The sequence below is a fragment of the Fistularia commersonii genome, chromosome 2, assembly GCF_037954325.1.
Source record: "Fistularia commersonii isolate RoL2024-O1a breed Wild chromosome 2, RoL_Fcom_v1.0, whole genome shotgun sequence".
NCBI classification, from domain to species: domain Eukaryota; kingdom Metazoa; phylum Chordata; class Actinopteri; order Syngnathiformes; family Fistulariidae; genus Fistularia; species Fistularia commersonii.
The window spans coordinates 1,232,247-1,247,052 of NC_141285.1; the positions used below are offsets into that span (position 1 = coordinate 1,232,247).

At 41.2% G+C, this 14,806-nt stretch overlaps 2 protein-coding genes across 6 annotated transcripts in view; one reads left to right on the forward strand and one right to left on the reverse strand.

Annotated features, from left to right (window-relative positions):
• Positions 1-864: 864 nt before the first annotated feature.
• On the forward strand, positions 865-8,541 carry trdmt1 (tRNA aspartic acid methyltransferase 1). Its single transcript, XM_086163947.1, has 11 exons — positions 865-1,116; positions 2,729-2,838; positions 2,923-2,999; positions 3,332-3,403; positions 4,139-4,204; positions 4,756-4,825; positions 4,907-4,990; positions 5,237-5,544; positions 6,773-6,830; positions 7,412-7,541; positions 8,335-8,541. Exons 1-11 carry the CDS (start codon positions 1,041-1,043, stop codon positions 8,433-8,435), a joined length of 1,152 nt encoding a protein of 383 aa, XP_086020073.1. The 5' UTR covers positions 865-1,040; the 3' UTR covers positions 8,436-8,541.
• Positions 8,542-13,194: 4,653 nt separating this feature from the next.
• Positions 13,195-14,806, reverse strand: part of ltbp1 (latent transforming growth factor beta binding protein 1) — a 189,434-nt gene continuing 187,822 nt past the window's right edge. For all 5 annotated transcript variants that reach the window (XM_086164018.1, XM_086163999.1, XM_086163991.1 and 2 more), the window contains one exon: positions 13,195-14,793. In XM_086164018.1, the coding sequence (XP_086020144.1) occupies positions 14,618-14,793 (176 nt within the window). In that variant the 3' untranslated portion in view covers positions 13,195-14,617. The remainder of the gene's footprint in view (positions 14,794-14,806) is intronic.

Consider the following 14,806-nt stretch of genomic DNA (forward strand, 5'->3'; position numbering starts at 1 on the left):
AATGATTTCTCACAATCATAATCAACAATGACGACAAGGTGGGAAACAGATAGCAATATTCAGCACTTTATTAATCTCAGTAATTGTTACATTTTCAGACGATCACTTACATCACTACGGTTCCATTTTTCTCGTCTTTAAGTACAGTGCTACCGATCATGATTGCTTCTTTGACAACTTATCCGTCTGTAAAATGCCTCCTTCTTGATCAGAAAATGTGTAGCTCTAAACGAGGCTCCGGTTGCTTTTTGTGACGTTTTCGCCGGCCTTGATAAAAGTGACTGTTGTTTACTCAAAGCTGCCTTCTTTTCATGTTTTTTTTTTCTGGCCGTAGTTCGCTTCCCGGTGAGGAGTTAGCATGTTAGCTTTTATGACACCTAGTGAAGTGTCTCTCCACATTGAGACGCTTTGACGTCGCCACACTCAAACGAGACACACGCAGGTTTCTTTCACAATTGTAAAAACAACAAAAACAAACTCCTCCTCCCATTCGTTGCGGCCGTGATATTTTTTTTTCTGTTTTCTGACATGTTTTGGGGTAAGAGACTGCATTCTGCGTCCATCCGCGCTGCGCCCGCGAGCTTACTCTCCACTGCATCGGTTTTGTCACGTGGACAACGCTGACCTTTGACCTACAGTAGGTCAGAGGTCATCAAAATTTATCTAAAGTTCATGTATAATGAACATATTTTTAAGGTATTGTCATTTTCAAATCCATATAAATGCAAGTGTGATTTAAAAAGAATAGCAACAGAATAAAATGAATCGGTCATGTACAGAGGAGGGATGTTGTACCATGTTATTCATTCTTTCTCCATGATGTCGATGGAGCCTCACACCAGGTGGTGGCGCTTGTGTCCGAGGTGGAAAAGGAGGAGAAAGGCGAAGAAGAAGATCAACAAGAAGAATTTCACATGGGTGAGGAAGCGTGTTGTTTTGGATCCATAAAAGATGATGTTCCAGGAGTCGGAAGTGTCAAATACAGGAGTTTAAATCCGTCTGGAAGGAAGTTCATCAAGTGAAAGAACGGGTGTTGATTTATGTCCGGATCAATGGAGAGCCTTCGGGTGCTGGAGCTTTACAGTGGGATTGGAGGGATGCATTACGCTTTAAAGGGCAAGTTTTATTGTTGTTATTATTTTTAATGTCATCATATCATGGACTAACTGCCGTTTGCTTTTATTGTGTTTACAAATATGGCAACACAGTGGTACCAAACTGACGTGTCTGCCAAAGAGTTGTAGAGAATTGCACTGCAATCCTCGATTGTGGGAAGTGATGGTGCGCACTAACACATTTTGTCTGTTTTATTTAATCATAGTCTGCCTCTCTATCTTGTGTAACCCCCCGAAATTCTGGGCTTCCGATCCACGTTACTTGGAATAAGTTTAGTGAAACTACTCTTCCAAGACTAATTTAATTAGATTTAGTATACTTGATTTCCTTGCACGACATTTTTGCACGTAAGAAATAACAGTATGTGAAGAGTACTACGGGATGTGTCCTATTATCGGTGGATTTTCAGTGAGTCGGTGACAGATATTCGTCCTCAAATGTTGATATCTTCAGATGCAACGCGGCATCAGCATGACTGGTGTCACTAGTTAAAGCTGGCAGGGGTGGGACTTATTTGATGGGCACATCATGCAGCCAATCACATGCGAGCACAGGCTAGGATCATACCATTTTATGAAATCGGGAAGGGGAGTCGCAGACGAAACGAGCGCGTATAGTAGCGCAGGGCAGTTACATCGACAGAAGCTGCGTTCACACCGCAGGTATTAACGCTCAAATCTGGCTAAAACTTGCCACATTACACATTACACATTACATTATTTTAATTTTATGCTAGCTCCACCGGGCTCCAGTGTGAAACGATCTACGGCCCTGGAAGTGACCCGCATGCGCAGAAGACGTGACGTCACACGCAGTGGACTTTGTTTACGGAAGTAAACATGAACTCTACACATGATCCACAGCCATCCATCCATCCATCCATCTTCCCCCGCTTATCCGGAGTCGGGTCGTGGGGTGGTGGAGATATAGTCTCTCCAGCATGTCCTGGGTCTTCCCTGTGGTCTCCTCCCAGATGGAGATGCCTGGACTATCTCCCCTGGGAGGCATCCAGGAGGCATCCTGACCAGATGCCCGAGCCACCTCATTGGACTCCTCTCTATGCAGAGGAGCAGCAACTCTACTCAGAGATCCTCCTGTATTACCCAACTTCTCATCCCATCTCGGAGATGACTCGTTTCGGCCGCTTGTATCCGTGAACCGGTTCTTTTGGTTACTACCCATCTCGCGACCATAGGTGAGGCGGGGGAATTTAGATCCACCTGTAAATTGAAAGCTTCGCCTTCTGGCTCAGCTCCTTCTTCAACACGACAGACTGGAACAGAGTCCATATCGCTGCAGAAGCTGCACCGATCCGCCTGTCCATCTCCTGCTCCATCCTTCCCTCACTCTTGATCAAGAGATACTTGAACTCCTCCACTTGGGTCAGGACCTCTTCCCCCGACCCGGAGTGGGCATTCCACCTGTTTATGATCCACTATAACTAGTCATTATATATATATATATAGTAATAATATTTTTAAAGAAATTATAATTATAAATAAATCGTAATATATATATTAAACAGAACACATATAAGCAGTGGATTATTGAATGACCCAAACTAGGTGATATTTGTGTCTCAGGAAATCATCTCTGCAATCCTCTTTTCCAGAAAGTGGGATACCAGCCCAGGTGGTGGCAGCCATTGATATAAACAATACGGTCAATGAGATATACAGTCACAATTTTCCCGGGACCCCCCTGTGGAACAAAATCATTGAGGTGGGGGTGGCTCTTTTTTTCTGTCATTTGTGATCTGTAGTTATTATTTATCTTTACCCATGAGTGTTTTCCTCTCTCCCCCAGGGCATATCAGTAGGTGAATTTGATAGATTGGCTTTTGACACAATCTTGATGAGCCCCCCCTGCCAACCTTTCACCAGGTAGGTGTAAAAGCAATTTGATCCCAGATCTGGATGGGTGGAGGGGGAATCTGCGTTTCACCTGCCACCGCCAGGACCAGTCCTGCGCTCCGCGCGTGGCCTACAATGAGAAAAGAAAAACATTTTTACGAAGTCACTTTAAGAAACAAAGATACACCAATGGGACAACATACTTGCATAAAATTACAACTTTGTTGGATGAAAAATAGCAGTGACTCTGTTCATGTGTTGATTTTTTTAATTTTTACTTTTCTGGCACCGCCATTTAAAGAATGACACCAGTATATAGGTGTGAATCCAAAATGTTGTAAAAGCCTTTGTTCACTCCGTAGGATAGGACTCCAGGGTGACATCGCTGACTCCAGAACCAAGAGCTTTCTTTACATCCTTGATCTTCTGCCAAGGTTATTATTCCTCAGTTTTTCTTTCCCTCTTCTTCAGAGTTATAAGTTAAAAGAAACTTGAAAACACCAATTTGTCAAGTTGGTGGCGTAAGTTTTGTGCATGTTGAACCAACCATCCTGTTTACCATAATCACATGACATACTGTTACAGCCCGTTGTACCCCAGACTCAATCACCATTTTTCATTAATCCACATAGAAAATACAGGTCACAGAGTTTCCAAAGTGGATCAGAAACATGTCATCATAATGTGGTTCAATCAATAGTTTCATTGACCAAATATGGTTTTCTTAATCCTTATCTAAAGCAAAGTCATCATACATACAACAGACTAAACTCAGTAGTAGCTTTTGAGATAGACATTTTTGATTTTGTGGCATAATAAAGATTTTGCTCACTTGACCAGATATTGCTCAATCTCAAATGTAACTACTATTTTTAGCAATTTATATGTGACCAAAATGAAAGCATTTCAGTTTTCCCTGAATGATTGAAAGCTGCTGTAGTGGTTGCTCTCCTCTGTCCTTCAGATCTAATTTAAACAAGTTTCTGAACACAGCTATAAGATCGTATCCCTAAATCCCAGGGTTTTCTTCTACTAGTCTTTATAAGGAATGGCACTGTCAGTTTGTTTTGTTTAGCTCTGCTAAGGAGAATTAGTAAAATCTCTCCGACCTTTTCCTCCCTTCAAATGACTTCCCCTCCTTTCCACGACACGGTGGTGTGTGTGACCAGGCTGAAGCGTCGGCCTCGTTTCATTCTGCTGGAGAACGTGAAAGGATTCGATACCTCCCATGCCAGGTAATGATCCGCCACAGACGTCGGACGGCCATAAAGACGTCACATCGGTTCATACAGCAACTGAGACGAGTCACAGAAATGCACCCATGCAAGGATTTAATTGCGCTATTTAAACGCACCTTTTAAAACATTTCAGCACACAGATGCATTTTGACTTGTATGCCTACAAATAAAAGATAAAACGTGTCAAAGGATAGTCAATACAAGTACGACTAAATGATTAATGCACAGAACAAACTGATAAACTTTTTAGTCATCTTTTACAAGGTTATATAGCCTTGCAACATCTATCTAACTATATATATATCCAGCTTTATTAATCCCCAGGGGGAAATTAACTATATATATATATATATATATATATATATATATATATATATATATATATATATATATATATATATATATATAAACGACCGAGAACTTGACTGGCCCGCACAGAGTCCTGACTGCAGAAACGTGGGTTCAGATAATAAGCATAGCTTCACACAGAGGTATAATTTCACAAAAAAATATTTTTCCCATAACATCGTCACACTTCTGGTCTGCAGGGAGTGTCTGGTGGACACACTAACAAAATGCGGATACACTCTCCAGGAGGTTCTGGTCTCACCTCAAAGTGTAAGAAAATTAACATTTTCATAAATTTAAAAATGTATCCCATGTGTTAAATTTTGACACTCATTTTTTTTCAATTTAAAGTTTGGGATTCCCAATTCAAGACTGCGATATTACCTGATGGCCAAACTTCAAGCGGATAATGTTCCTGCCCAAACCGGTTCCAAGGTAAGCCGTGGTGGCAGGAATAGTGGAATTATGAGGTTTCATACACGTCCATCTAGGGAGACAACAGCGGTTGAAGCTTATCCGGAAATTCTGCACATTCAGAGACTATTCCATTTCTAGTTTCACGACAAACCACCTCTTGAATTTTTGTGATCGTTTTTAGAGACATAGCTGAATTGATTTCCATGCAAACTGTATATTTCTGATTTTGGTTTCCGTACTATAATTTAGATTTTTATTTTTCAGAATTCTCAATGTTTCCCTCGTGTTCCTGAGACCGACATGTCCGAGGTTTCCGCGGTCCCACGTCCTCCCCGCCCTACATGCCCACAGGAGGAGGGAGACGGTGTCCTGTACAAGCGGGAAACCACCGCCGAAGCCCGGCGAAAGACGGACCAAAACAGCGACTCGTCGGTTGCTCAGATCCGACACTTCCTGGAGCCGGAGGTCAAAATGGAAGATTATCTCCTTCCACCTGAAATGTTGCTGCGATACGCCATGATCTTAGATATTGTTCGGCCCACCTGCCGCAGGTCCATCTGCTTTACCAAAGGGTGAGTGGCTTTTGCACGCAGTTCACCATCAAGCAAGTCAGGGTGGCGCGGCTCCACAGTGGGGACATTTTAATTATATTCATTTTTAGAGCAGAGGTCCTCAGAGGTGAAGAGACGGGTCCAAGCAGGCTGGAATGGGTGGAGAAAAGTGTCAGGGGTACCAAGAGATAGAAGACTTTCAGCCAGAATAAAAGGAAAGGTGTACAAGACAGTGGTGAGACCAGCCATGATGTTTGGACTAGAAACTGTTCCAATGACCAAAAGACAGCAGGCAGAACTAGAGGTTGCAGAGATGAAGATGTTGAGGTTCTCTTTGGGAGTGACCAGGATGGAGAGGATCAGGAATGAGTCTATCAGAGGGACGGCACATGTCCGATGTTTTGGAGAGAAGGTCAGAGAAGCCAGACTGAGATGGTTGGGTCATGGACAGAGGAGGGATAGAGAATATATTGGTAGACGGATGCTGGAATTGGAGCTGCCAGGCAAGAGGTCTGGAGGAAGACCAAAGAGAAGATTTATGGACGTAGCGAGAGAAGATATGAAGGTAGTTGGTGTGAGAGAGGAGGATCCAGAGAATAGGGTGAGATGGAGAAAGTTGACTCGCTGTGGCGACACCTGAAGGGAAAAGCCGAAAGAAGAAGAAGAGTAGAGGTCCCCAACCAATGGTTGGACCATTTGGTACTGGGCTGCAAAGGAAGACTAAAGTTGCTGAAAATTACATCTATTTTAATTTCATCAGTCTTCTGGGGATTTTATTTTGGGAAAATGCAACCCCCCGCCTCAATCCCACGCAAGAAACAAAAAGTTTTTTTTTTTTTCCGGCAAGCTAACCTTTTGCTAAAATGGCGCGTAAACAAATGTTGATGGAGAACGTGTTTGAAAAGATGAGATGCAAGAAGGGCGCAGGAGTGCCGGCAAAAACAGTTGTCAAAAAAAAGCAAAAAATGCAAAAAAAAAAAGCAAAAAGAAAATGCAGAGAGTCCTGCTTAAACAGATTCATCGCCACAAGACGGACGATCTGCGAAAAAGTTGTCCGCGATGAAAGCTGTCCACGGCACGAAGACCTCTGACTTGGGCATCAATAAAATCTAAAACAAAAATCTCAAGCAAATAATTTCCATCCTTCCAGTTGATAATTTGTTTGGATGTTTTTTTTTAACACCTTGCAAAAATCACATTAGCTAGTTGTTCTTTTTGTTTTTCATTCTCCTCACATTTGCATTCACAGCTATGGGCGCTATGTGAAAGGAACTGGTTCAGTGCTGCAGTGCTGCAGGGAAACTGAGGTAAGTTTGGAGAATTAGTACAAATAACGGCCGGGTACTGTCTGCTTTCTCAAGACAAATAAGATGCAGATGAAGATGTAGTTTTAGAATCATGCATACCCGACTTCGGTCAGACGGTCAAATGCAAGACGACCTGCAGAAGCACCAAGCGTGAGCTAACGGCAGCTAACCTATTTAAAATCCATTAAATGCAGACAACGTATTGTAAAATCATATATACACATGTACCATTTACACAAAACAACCACCGTTTTTTGCATGGATGAAATTATATAATTGTATATGTATAATTATATAGAACTAATTATAGAATTAGTTATCATTTTAGAACTAACTAAAAAGGCATCCATGACATCTTATTGCCCGCTATAATGAAAGAAAACATTTAAAGAGGCCTACAGATCCACGCGGCTCTATTTGAGTCCCTTTTGAGCAAAATGAGCAAAAATAAAAAGTAACCCACTTTGAAATTCATAAAATAAAATACGCAGCCGCAGCGTAACAGCTTTAAAATAAGGACATGTAAAAAAAATTGGTCAATTTGTTTTGGGTTATGACACGATAGTGTGTATCCTGCACAGATGGAGAGTGTGTTTAAAGTTCTGGACCAGTGCTCCGAAGAGGAGAAACTGGAGCAGCTGAGGAAATTGAAGCTTCGTTATTTCACGCCGAGAGAAGTGGCCAGCCTGATGGGCTTCCCCCAGAGCTTCTGTGAGTCCCAGGCCCGGCGGCAGGTTTGCAAATACGGGGGAAATAAAAAACACGTACGCTCGTTCATCTCGGATTCGGCGAAAGTTCGGATTTCAGGTCTCTCGTGCTGATTTTGTTTGCGACTAAATCTGCAGGCATGTCAGACTTTTGGGTCAAGCGTGAATCATGATTATCATATTTTAATTAAAAAACAAAGTGGTTTTGCACAATGGAAACATTCTATAGTTCAATTAGACCCTGGAATGAATGCTTTTTTTAAAAATTGTATTCCAAACTGTTATATTTACTCACCCAATTGCTGAGGTGGAGGACGGCTTTTTACCTCGTATCCACTGAAATTGAAAATCAGCACGAAAAATAATATAATATACAGGAGTGTCTCAGAAAATGGGAATATTGTGATAAAGTTCTTTATCTTCTGTAATGCAATTACAAAAACAAAAATGTCATACATTCTGGATTCATTACAAATCCACTGAAATATTGCAAGCCTTTTATTATTTCAATATTGCTGATTATGGCTTACATCTTAAGAAAACTCTAAAATCCTATCTCAAAATATTAGAATGTCATGAAAAAGCAATTTTTGTTTTTTTAACTTTATCGCAATATTCTAATTTTCTGAGACAGTCCTGTAATATTATATAATACTTATATTCTATCATGCCTTTTTAAACACTCATTTCACCGATTTGACAACACACACAGATTAAATAACATTTTTTTTTTTTTTTTTTAAATGATAACACTAACATTTGCTGATGTTTATTTTTCACATGTTTTTTTTTCCCAGCCTTTCCAAAGCACATTTCTACCAGGCAGCGTTACAAAGTCCTGGGAAACAGTCTAAACGTTGTGGTGGTGGCCAGACTCCTGCAGCAGCTGCTCTCCTAACCATCTGAAGCCAGGAGCTGCAAACATATATATATATATATATATATATAGTTTTATTTGTTTGTAAAGGTCAAATTTTTATGAAAATGATTAAAGTCTCCAACGGCCTTGCTGAGATTATTTATTCCACTTTCTTACAGATTGAAATCTATTTCTGCAACTTTTACTCATCAGCAATTGTAGGAATAATCAGAAATATGTAATTGATCTCGGTGGAAATTGTATGATGGCAGAAATAGATAAATAAAGAAAACGAAATAGAGGTGGCGTCAGGGTGTCAGATAAGTAACTGATCAAAGCAAAATACAGCCATTTTCTGTAGTTTTTGCTTCGGTAACTTTTTGCTGTTTCAAGACTTCCAGGTGACGCTGTTCAGTTTGGAAGAGTTTCACTTCTTCAGAAATAAATATTCATGTGGATATTTCGACAAACATCTGAATATCCCGTTTAAATGACAAATTGCCGACATGAAGCAATGCATTTTCTGCAATTTCTCATTTAAACTGTTTTAGTATCGCCCGAATCTCTCACTTAATAACCTCAATGTACAACAAGTATATTATATTACAAAATATTTTCTACGTGTGCAGACACGGCCTCCTCCCCAAGTGCTTTTCTTAAACGGGCATACGGGTTGGACGCAGCTGAACAACAGACTTGAGCAAAACGGTTGAATTTAGAACAATTTAGAAGAATTGTGGTGAATGTGTTGCATGGGAATTGGAGACACAATTTGCACATAAAACAGGTTATCAGAAACAGTGGATGCAAAACACCATTTCGAGTCATTAAATGCAGAAAAATGTGGGCTATTAAAGCCCTCGTACAAACAAATATTCACATGAACCGGATTATTTCTTGGGTTTGTTGCATCTCTGCCTCTACTTTGTACCATCGGTCACATTCGGCACATTTCACAAAACACGTGCAAAAGTGTGATGTGTTAAGATAAGATAAGATAAGAACAACTTTATTAATCCCGAAGGAAATTGTGCCAGAGTTACAGAAAATATAACAGTAATAAATAACAAAAAGAAAAAGGCAGAATTAGAAATAAAAATAAACTACAAACTGTAAAGTGTCTCAGTGAAACTATAAAGTGTCTTAGTAAACAAGTGATAAAACTATAAGTGTCTTAGTAACAAGTGAGGTAAGGAGTGCACAATCGTATGATAAAAAGAAAAATTGTCGTGTAGCAGTTATGAAATGAAATATTGCACAGTTTATTGTTACCATTTTTTGTTACCATTTTGCTTGTTACCGTTTGTTGTGCAAAGCGTCCGCTGATCCGGCGTTCGTTGGATCTCGCCGTCTTCATTTTGGGGTGTCACCGTCGGCCGCTGGAAACGGCAGTTTGAGAGAATGACACACACACACACACACACACACACACACACACAGAGCCGCTGTCTGATGGTCCACCCTGAGGATGACATGACTTTAGATAACATTAACTGGAAGAAAAAATGACTTTCTCTGCCATCAACCCAACGTGGGATTGTTTTGGATTCATTCAGGTTTTATCAGGATTTTTTCTTCTCTTTTTCTGTTTATTCAATGTTTTTGAGATGTGGCTTTTACTCCAGCAGGGCAAAAAAGTATTTCTTCAGCCGCCAATAGTGCAAGTTCTCCCACTTAAAAAGATGCGAGGCCTGTCATTTCCATCATAGCTGCACTTCAACTATGAGAGACAAAATGAGGAAAAAAATCCAGAAAATCACATTGTAGGATTTTTAATGAATTAACCGGTAAATTCTGTGGTAAAATAAGTATTTGGTCACCTACAAACAAAGATTTCTGTCTTTCACAGACCTGTAAGTTCTTCTTTCAGAGGCTCTTCTGTCCTCGAAATGTTATAAAAGCACCTGTTTGAACCGGTTATCAGAATAAAAAGACGCCCGTCCACAGCCTCCGCCAGTCAGCTCCGCTCTGGCCGAGACCAAGGAGAAACCAAACATTAGACCTGCACCAGGCCGGGAAGACTGAACCTGCAATAGGTGAGCAGCTTCGTGTGAGGAAATCAACTTTGGGAGCAATTATTAGAACATGGAAGATGGCTGATCATCTCCCTCCACAGAAAGGCCAAAAGACGTGTCCCCTTGTTGAAGACAGAACTGGTCCAGGAACGTACGAGATGATCCTGAAGGTCAGATGAAACCAAAATAGAACTTTTTGGTTTCCAGTCGAGCCAAAGCCCCAAAACATCAGTGCTCTAGAGGAGATCTGCATGGAGGAACGGGACAAAATAGCAGCAACAGTGTGTGAAAACCTTGTGAAGACTTACAGAAAACAATAACATCTGTCATTGCCAACAAAGGGTGAATAACAATGTATTGAGAAGAACGTTTGTTGTTGACCAAATACTTATTTCCACCATTATTTGCAAATGAATTCATGAAAAATCACACGATGTGATTTTCCGGATTTTTTTCCTCATTCTGTCTCATAGTTGAAGTGTACTTATGATGAAAATGGCAGGTCTCTCTTATTTTTTTTATTGCACAATTGGTGGCCGGCTAAATATTTTATTACCCTGCTCTACATCCTGCATTTTAAGGTAAATACAAAGGGGAGTGTTTTATAACTTGGATAGAAACATGTTGCACGTTTGCCCGGTAAAATCTGATATTAAGTCCAAAATTGTCCTACTGCGTAGCAAAAAAAGGAAAAAAAAAAAAAGAAAAAAAAAATACATAAAAGTATTAAATAACCTAAATAATTGAGCTAAAAAAGCAGGAACAATACGATATCAATTAAATACGTCAGATTGTTAAAGTAGGGAATATTGTATTTTTTTCATGCATTTGGGAATAAACACATGTTACAGGGGGAAAAAAAGGGAAAGAAAACAACTCGACGTAAATATTACAGTTTGTGTTTTATTACCAATGAGTTGAATGAACATTGTAGGATGAATTCATAGAAAAAGCTATTTATCCATGTACAAATTACAATTAACATCAGCTGATTTCTCCGCTCTTCTGTTTAAATGTACACAAGTGTCTTCTCTCCCACCGCTGCCACGCCCTGCCCGACCCCCCCAGCAGCACCACAGTGGCAAGATTTGGCCATAAAACAGAGGAAAAAAAAAAATATAATATAAAAAAAAATAAAAAAAAATTAAAATAAAAATCAAACTCACAGACAAGCGGAAGGAATAGCAGGTGATGAGAAACAAAACCCTCCTTTTAGCTTTTTCTTGCGGAGACTCGACAAAAGCTCGCGTTTCCCGGAGAGCTGATTGGTTCTGGTGCAATGAATGCATCCCATAATATGCGCAGGAACAAACTTGTCGGGTCGGGCCGTTCGCGAAAACACAATCACCGTTTGGAAAGTCGTGGTTTTTCTCTAAGAGCAGCTCGCTTTTATTTAAATTCGTTTTAAATACGGCTTTTAGATAAAACACCGTAACAATATAATTAATCATTATTGTTATTTTTTTTTATTCCTCATCACTGATCATTCCCTGATCTTTTTATGATAGAGTGTCATCAGAGTGTCAGCTCATGAAATGCTATTTTTGATGATTTTTTTTTTTTTTTTTAAATAAAATTGGAAAAACAGTCGCTCGGGGGGGAAAAAAATACAACAAATGAAGAATATCACAAATGAATAACATAAGACTTAGTAAAAAAAAAAAAAAAAAAACGATGGAACAAACCAATAAATCCATTTGTACATTCGTGTTTCACGCAATTGTTGACGAAGACGTGTTTTACGGGTGATTTTGGATACCGGCGAAGGCGTCGCCCGGCCCTGAAGGTGATTTCGGGGCCAGACGGCGAGGAAGGCGAGGACGGCGAGGAGGAAGCCGACAGAATTTCACAAAATTAAATATCCACTTTTACTGGCTACAAGTGAATCCCCCAGCACACGACCACGGGGTTTGTCAACACGTTACAGGAATAAAAATGGCCTCTGAACACACACACACACACACACACACACACACACACACACGCACACACACACACATAAAACAATAAGAATAAAACAGTCAAAACATCGATTTTATACAATTGTGTGTTTGTGTTCCCTTGAAGGCACCACATATAGATTAAGTTGAATCTTCATCTCAAGTAAATTACTGTTTATTTCATTTTGTGTGTCTTATACAGTGCAGGATATATGGGCGTTGATTACGTAAGTGTGTGTGTATGTGTGCGTGAGTGTGTGTGTGTGTGTCTATGTGTGTTTCGCTGTGTACGAATGCATGTATTTGTGTGTGTGTTGTATTTCTGTACTTTTAAGGATCAAATATCCTCTCAGGGAACCAAAGGTTTCATCAGTTCACACACACTCAGCCGTCGTGTTTGCAAACCAGGTCTTCGCCTTCAAATTTGCGCCGTCCATCATTTGGAAGGGAAAGTTCACCCAAACGCTAAACACCGACCGGCACGAGCGGCTAAATGCTGACGAAAACAGGAAGACGAGGAGGAGGAGGAGGAGGAGGAGGAGGAGGAGATGTCTGGGATGCGGAAAACAACGGGAAGAGACGAAGCTCCGAAACCGAAAAAAAAAAAAAAAAATCCCCAAATCAAACAGGAATCTCTTTTTTAAATGATCTTGTTGAGATGCAGGTCAGGAGCGCTTCCAAAAACTAAAAACACCAAAATAAAAGTGCCACTTCGTCTTCGTCCGAAAAGGTTCCACCGAAAACCTTTTTATTTCATCTCGAAACACCAACAATGTGAAAGACCTTCAAGTTCATCCAGCCTTCAACCTTAACACTTTGAATTCAAAATTTTGGAATTTAACTTTTTTTTTTTTTTAATTCTGATTTAATTTCTTCATATTTTGTGAGTTGGATTACGATGTTTGCAGATGACACTGTGATCTGGCGGTTGTTTGCTCTGGAAAGTATTTTTACGCTCGACAGTCCAGAGCAAAGGACCGGGTGGAGAAGAGGTGAAGAAACATCTGCCAGCAGGATGGAACGGGTGGAGGAAAGTGTCTGGGGTGACGCAAGACGATCGGGAAGGAGTCCATCTGAGGGACGGCGCCTGCTAGATGTTCTGGAGATACAGTCAAGACCCAGAGGGTTTGGACGTGGACAGAGGAGGATGGAGAAGATCCTGAGGTCGGAACTTCCAGAGAGGAGGTTTATGGATGGAGGTTCGTTTGACGCGAGGGAAGAGAATGCGTCCGAAAAGACTTTTTAAGATTTATTTTTCATAGTTTATCATGTTTTCACCAGTAACTGGACTGATAAGCACCTTTACGAGTTCAAGAAACGTTCAAGAAGAGGATCGGCCATGAGAACGAAAACAAAAAAGGAGGTTCTCCTCTTAAAGACAAGTTCTTAGAAGATGAAGAGGAACGACGTGGCCGTCGGAGATTCTGGAAAAACCACACCGGTAGATGGTTGTTCATGTCTGCTGATGCTGGGTGAACCGTTCTTGCCGTTTAAGATGATTTATAAGCTGGGAGAGAAGTATATACGTAAAAGAAAAGGTAGAAAACTCATTTCTTACGAGGCTTTTTTTGTGTCACGTGACTTTCGGGCGACTTTAAGACCGAAATGGTTGTTTTTCGCGGTGTTTCGGACGAGCTCGGGACGTAAGCCGTAAACCGTCGCCTTCTCCGCGTGCAAAAATGCCAGATTGCAGGACCGAAGAAGGGATTTAAGGCGTTCTCGTGCGGATGTTGCCTTGGACAATCGTCCGAACGTCAAAACATCCAGACCTGGAGGGAAAAGGCGTCCCTAAATCCGGTCCCAGACCCGACCCGCTGGGTTCTGGCCTAAAACGGTTCCCGCGGAAGCCGCTTTGTGGCTTTTGGTCAACATTTGCTCAGTGTTTTGCCCAAATGAAGGTTAAAGAACATCAACGGTGGACTTTAAATTTCAATTTTTACCTCAAGCCTGGAATTTGCAAGAAAAACCAACTTCATCAGTCACCGTTCTAAAATTGGCCCGGTAGAGAAATAGTCAAAGTGTAAAAGGGACAGAGTGCAGCAGATGACGGCCGTGGAGAATGACATTGCAGAGGTTTAATGTAGATTCAGGGAGGAGATTGGAATCCGATTTACGCCTTCAAGAGCAATTACACAAATATTCCCTCATGTTTTCCCCCCAGATCACTGAGGTGAGATAACTGCAGTGACGTCCTCGCAAGTAGAGAAATACAAGCTTGTGCGTGTGGTTTCAGAGTCTCTGGTCGCGTCCTAGCGTCCGTCCACACTCACTGCGTTTGCGCCGTCGCCGTGTGCCGTGTCGTCGCCTCCACGCAGTAGTTGGGCTTGTCGGACGCGACGAAGCCCGGCAGGCACTCGCAGCGGTACGAGCCCACCGTGTTGATGCACCGGGCGTTCTTGCACAGCGACATGCGGTTGTTGAGTTCCGAGCACTCGTTCACGTCTGCGGTGGAAGC

Bases quoted from the DNA above. Each gene is read 5' to 3' on its own strand.
- trdmt1 (XM_086163947.1), top strand. From the start codon at position 1,041: ATGTCCGGATCAATGGAGAGCCTTCGGGTGCTGGAGCTTTACAGTGGG. The intron at 1,117-2,728 runs GCAAGTTTTATT...CCTCTTTTCCAG, and splicing joins GATGCATTACGCTTTAAAGG to AAAGTGGGATACCAGCCCAG. The intron at 5,545-6,772 runs GTGAGTGGCTTT...TTGCATTCACAG, and splicing joins TCCATCTGCTTTACCAAAGG to CTATGGGCGCTATGTGAAAG.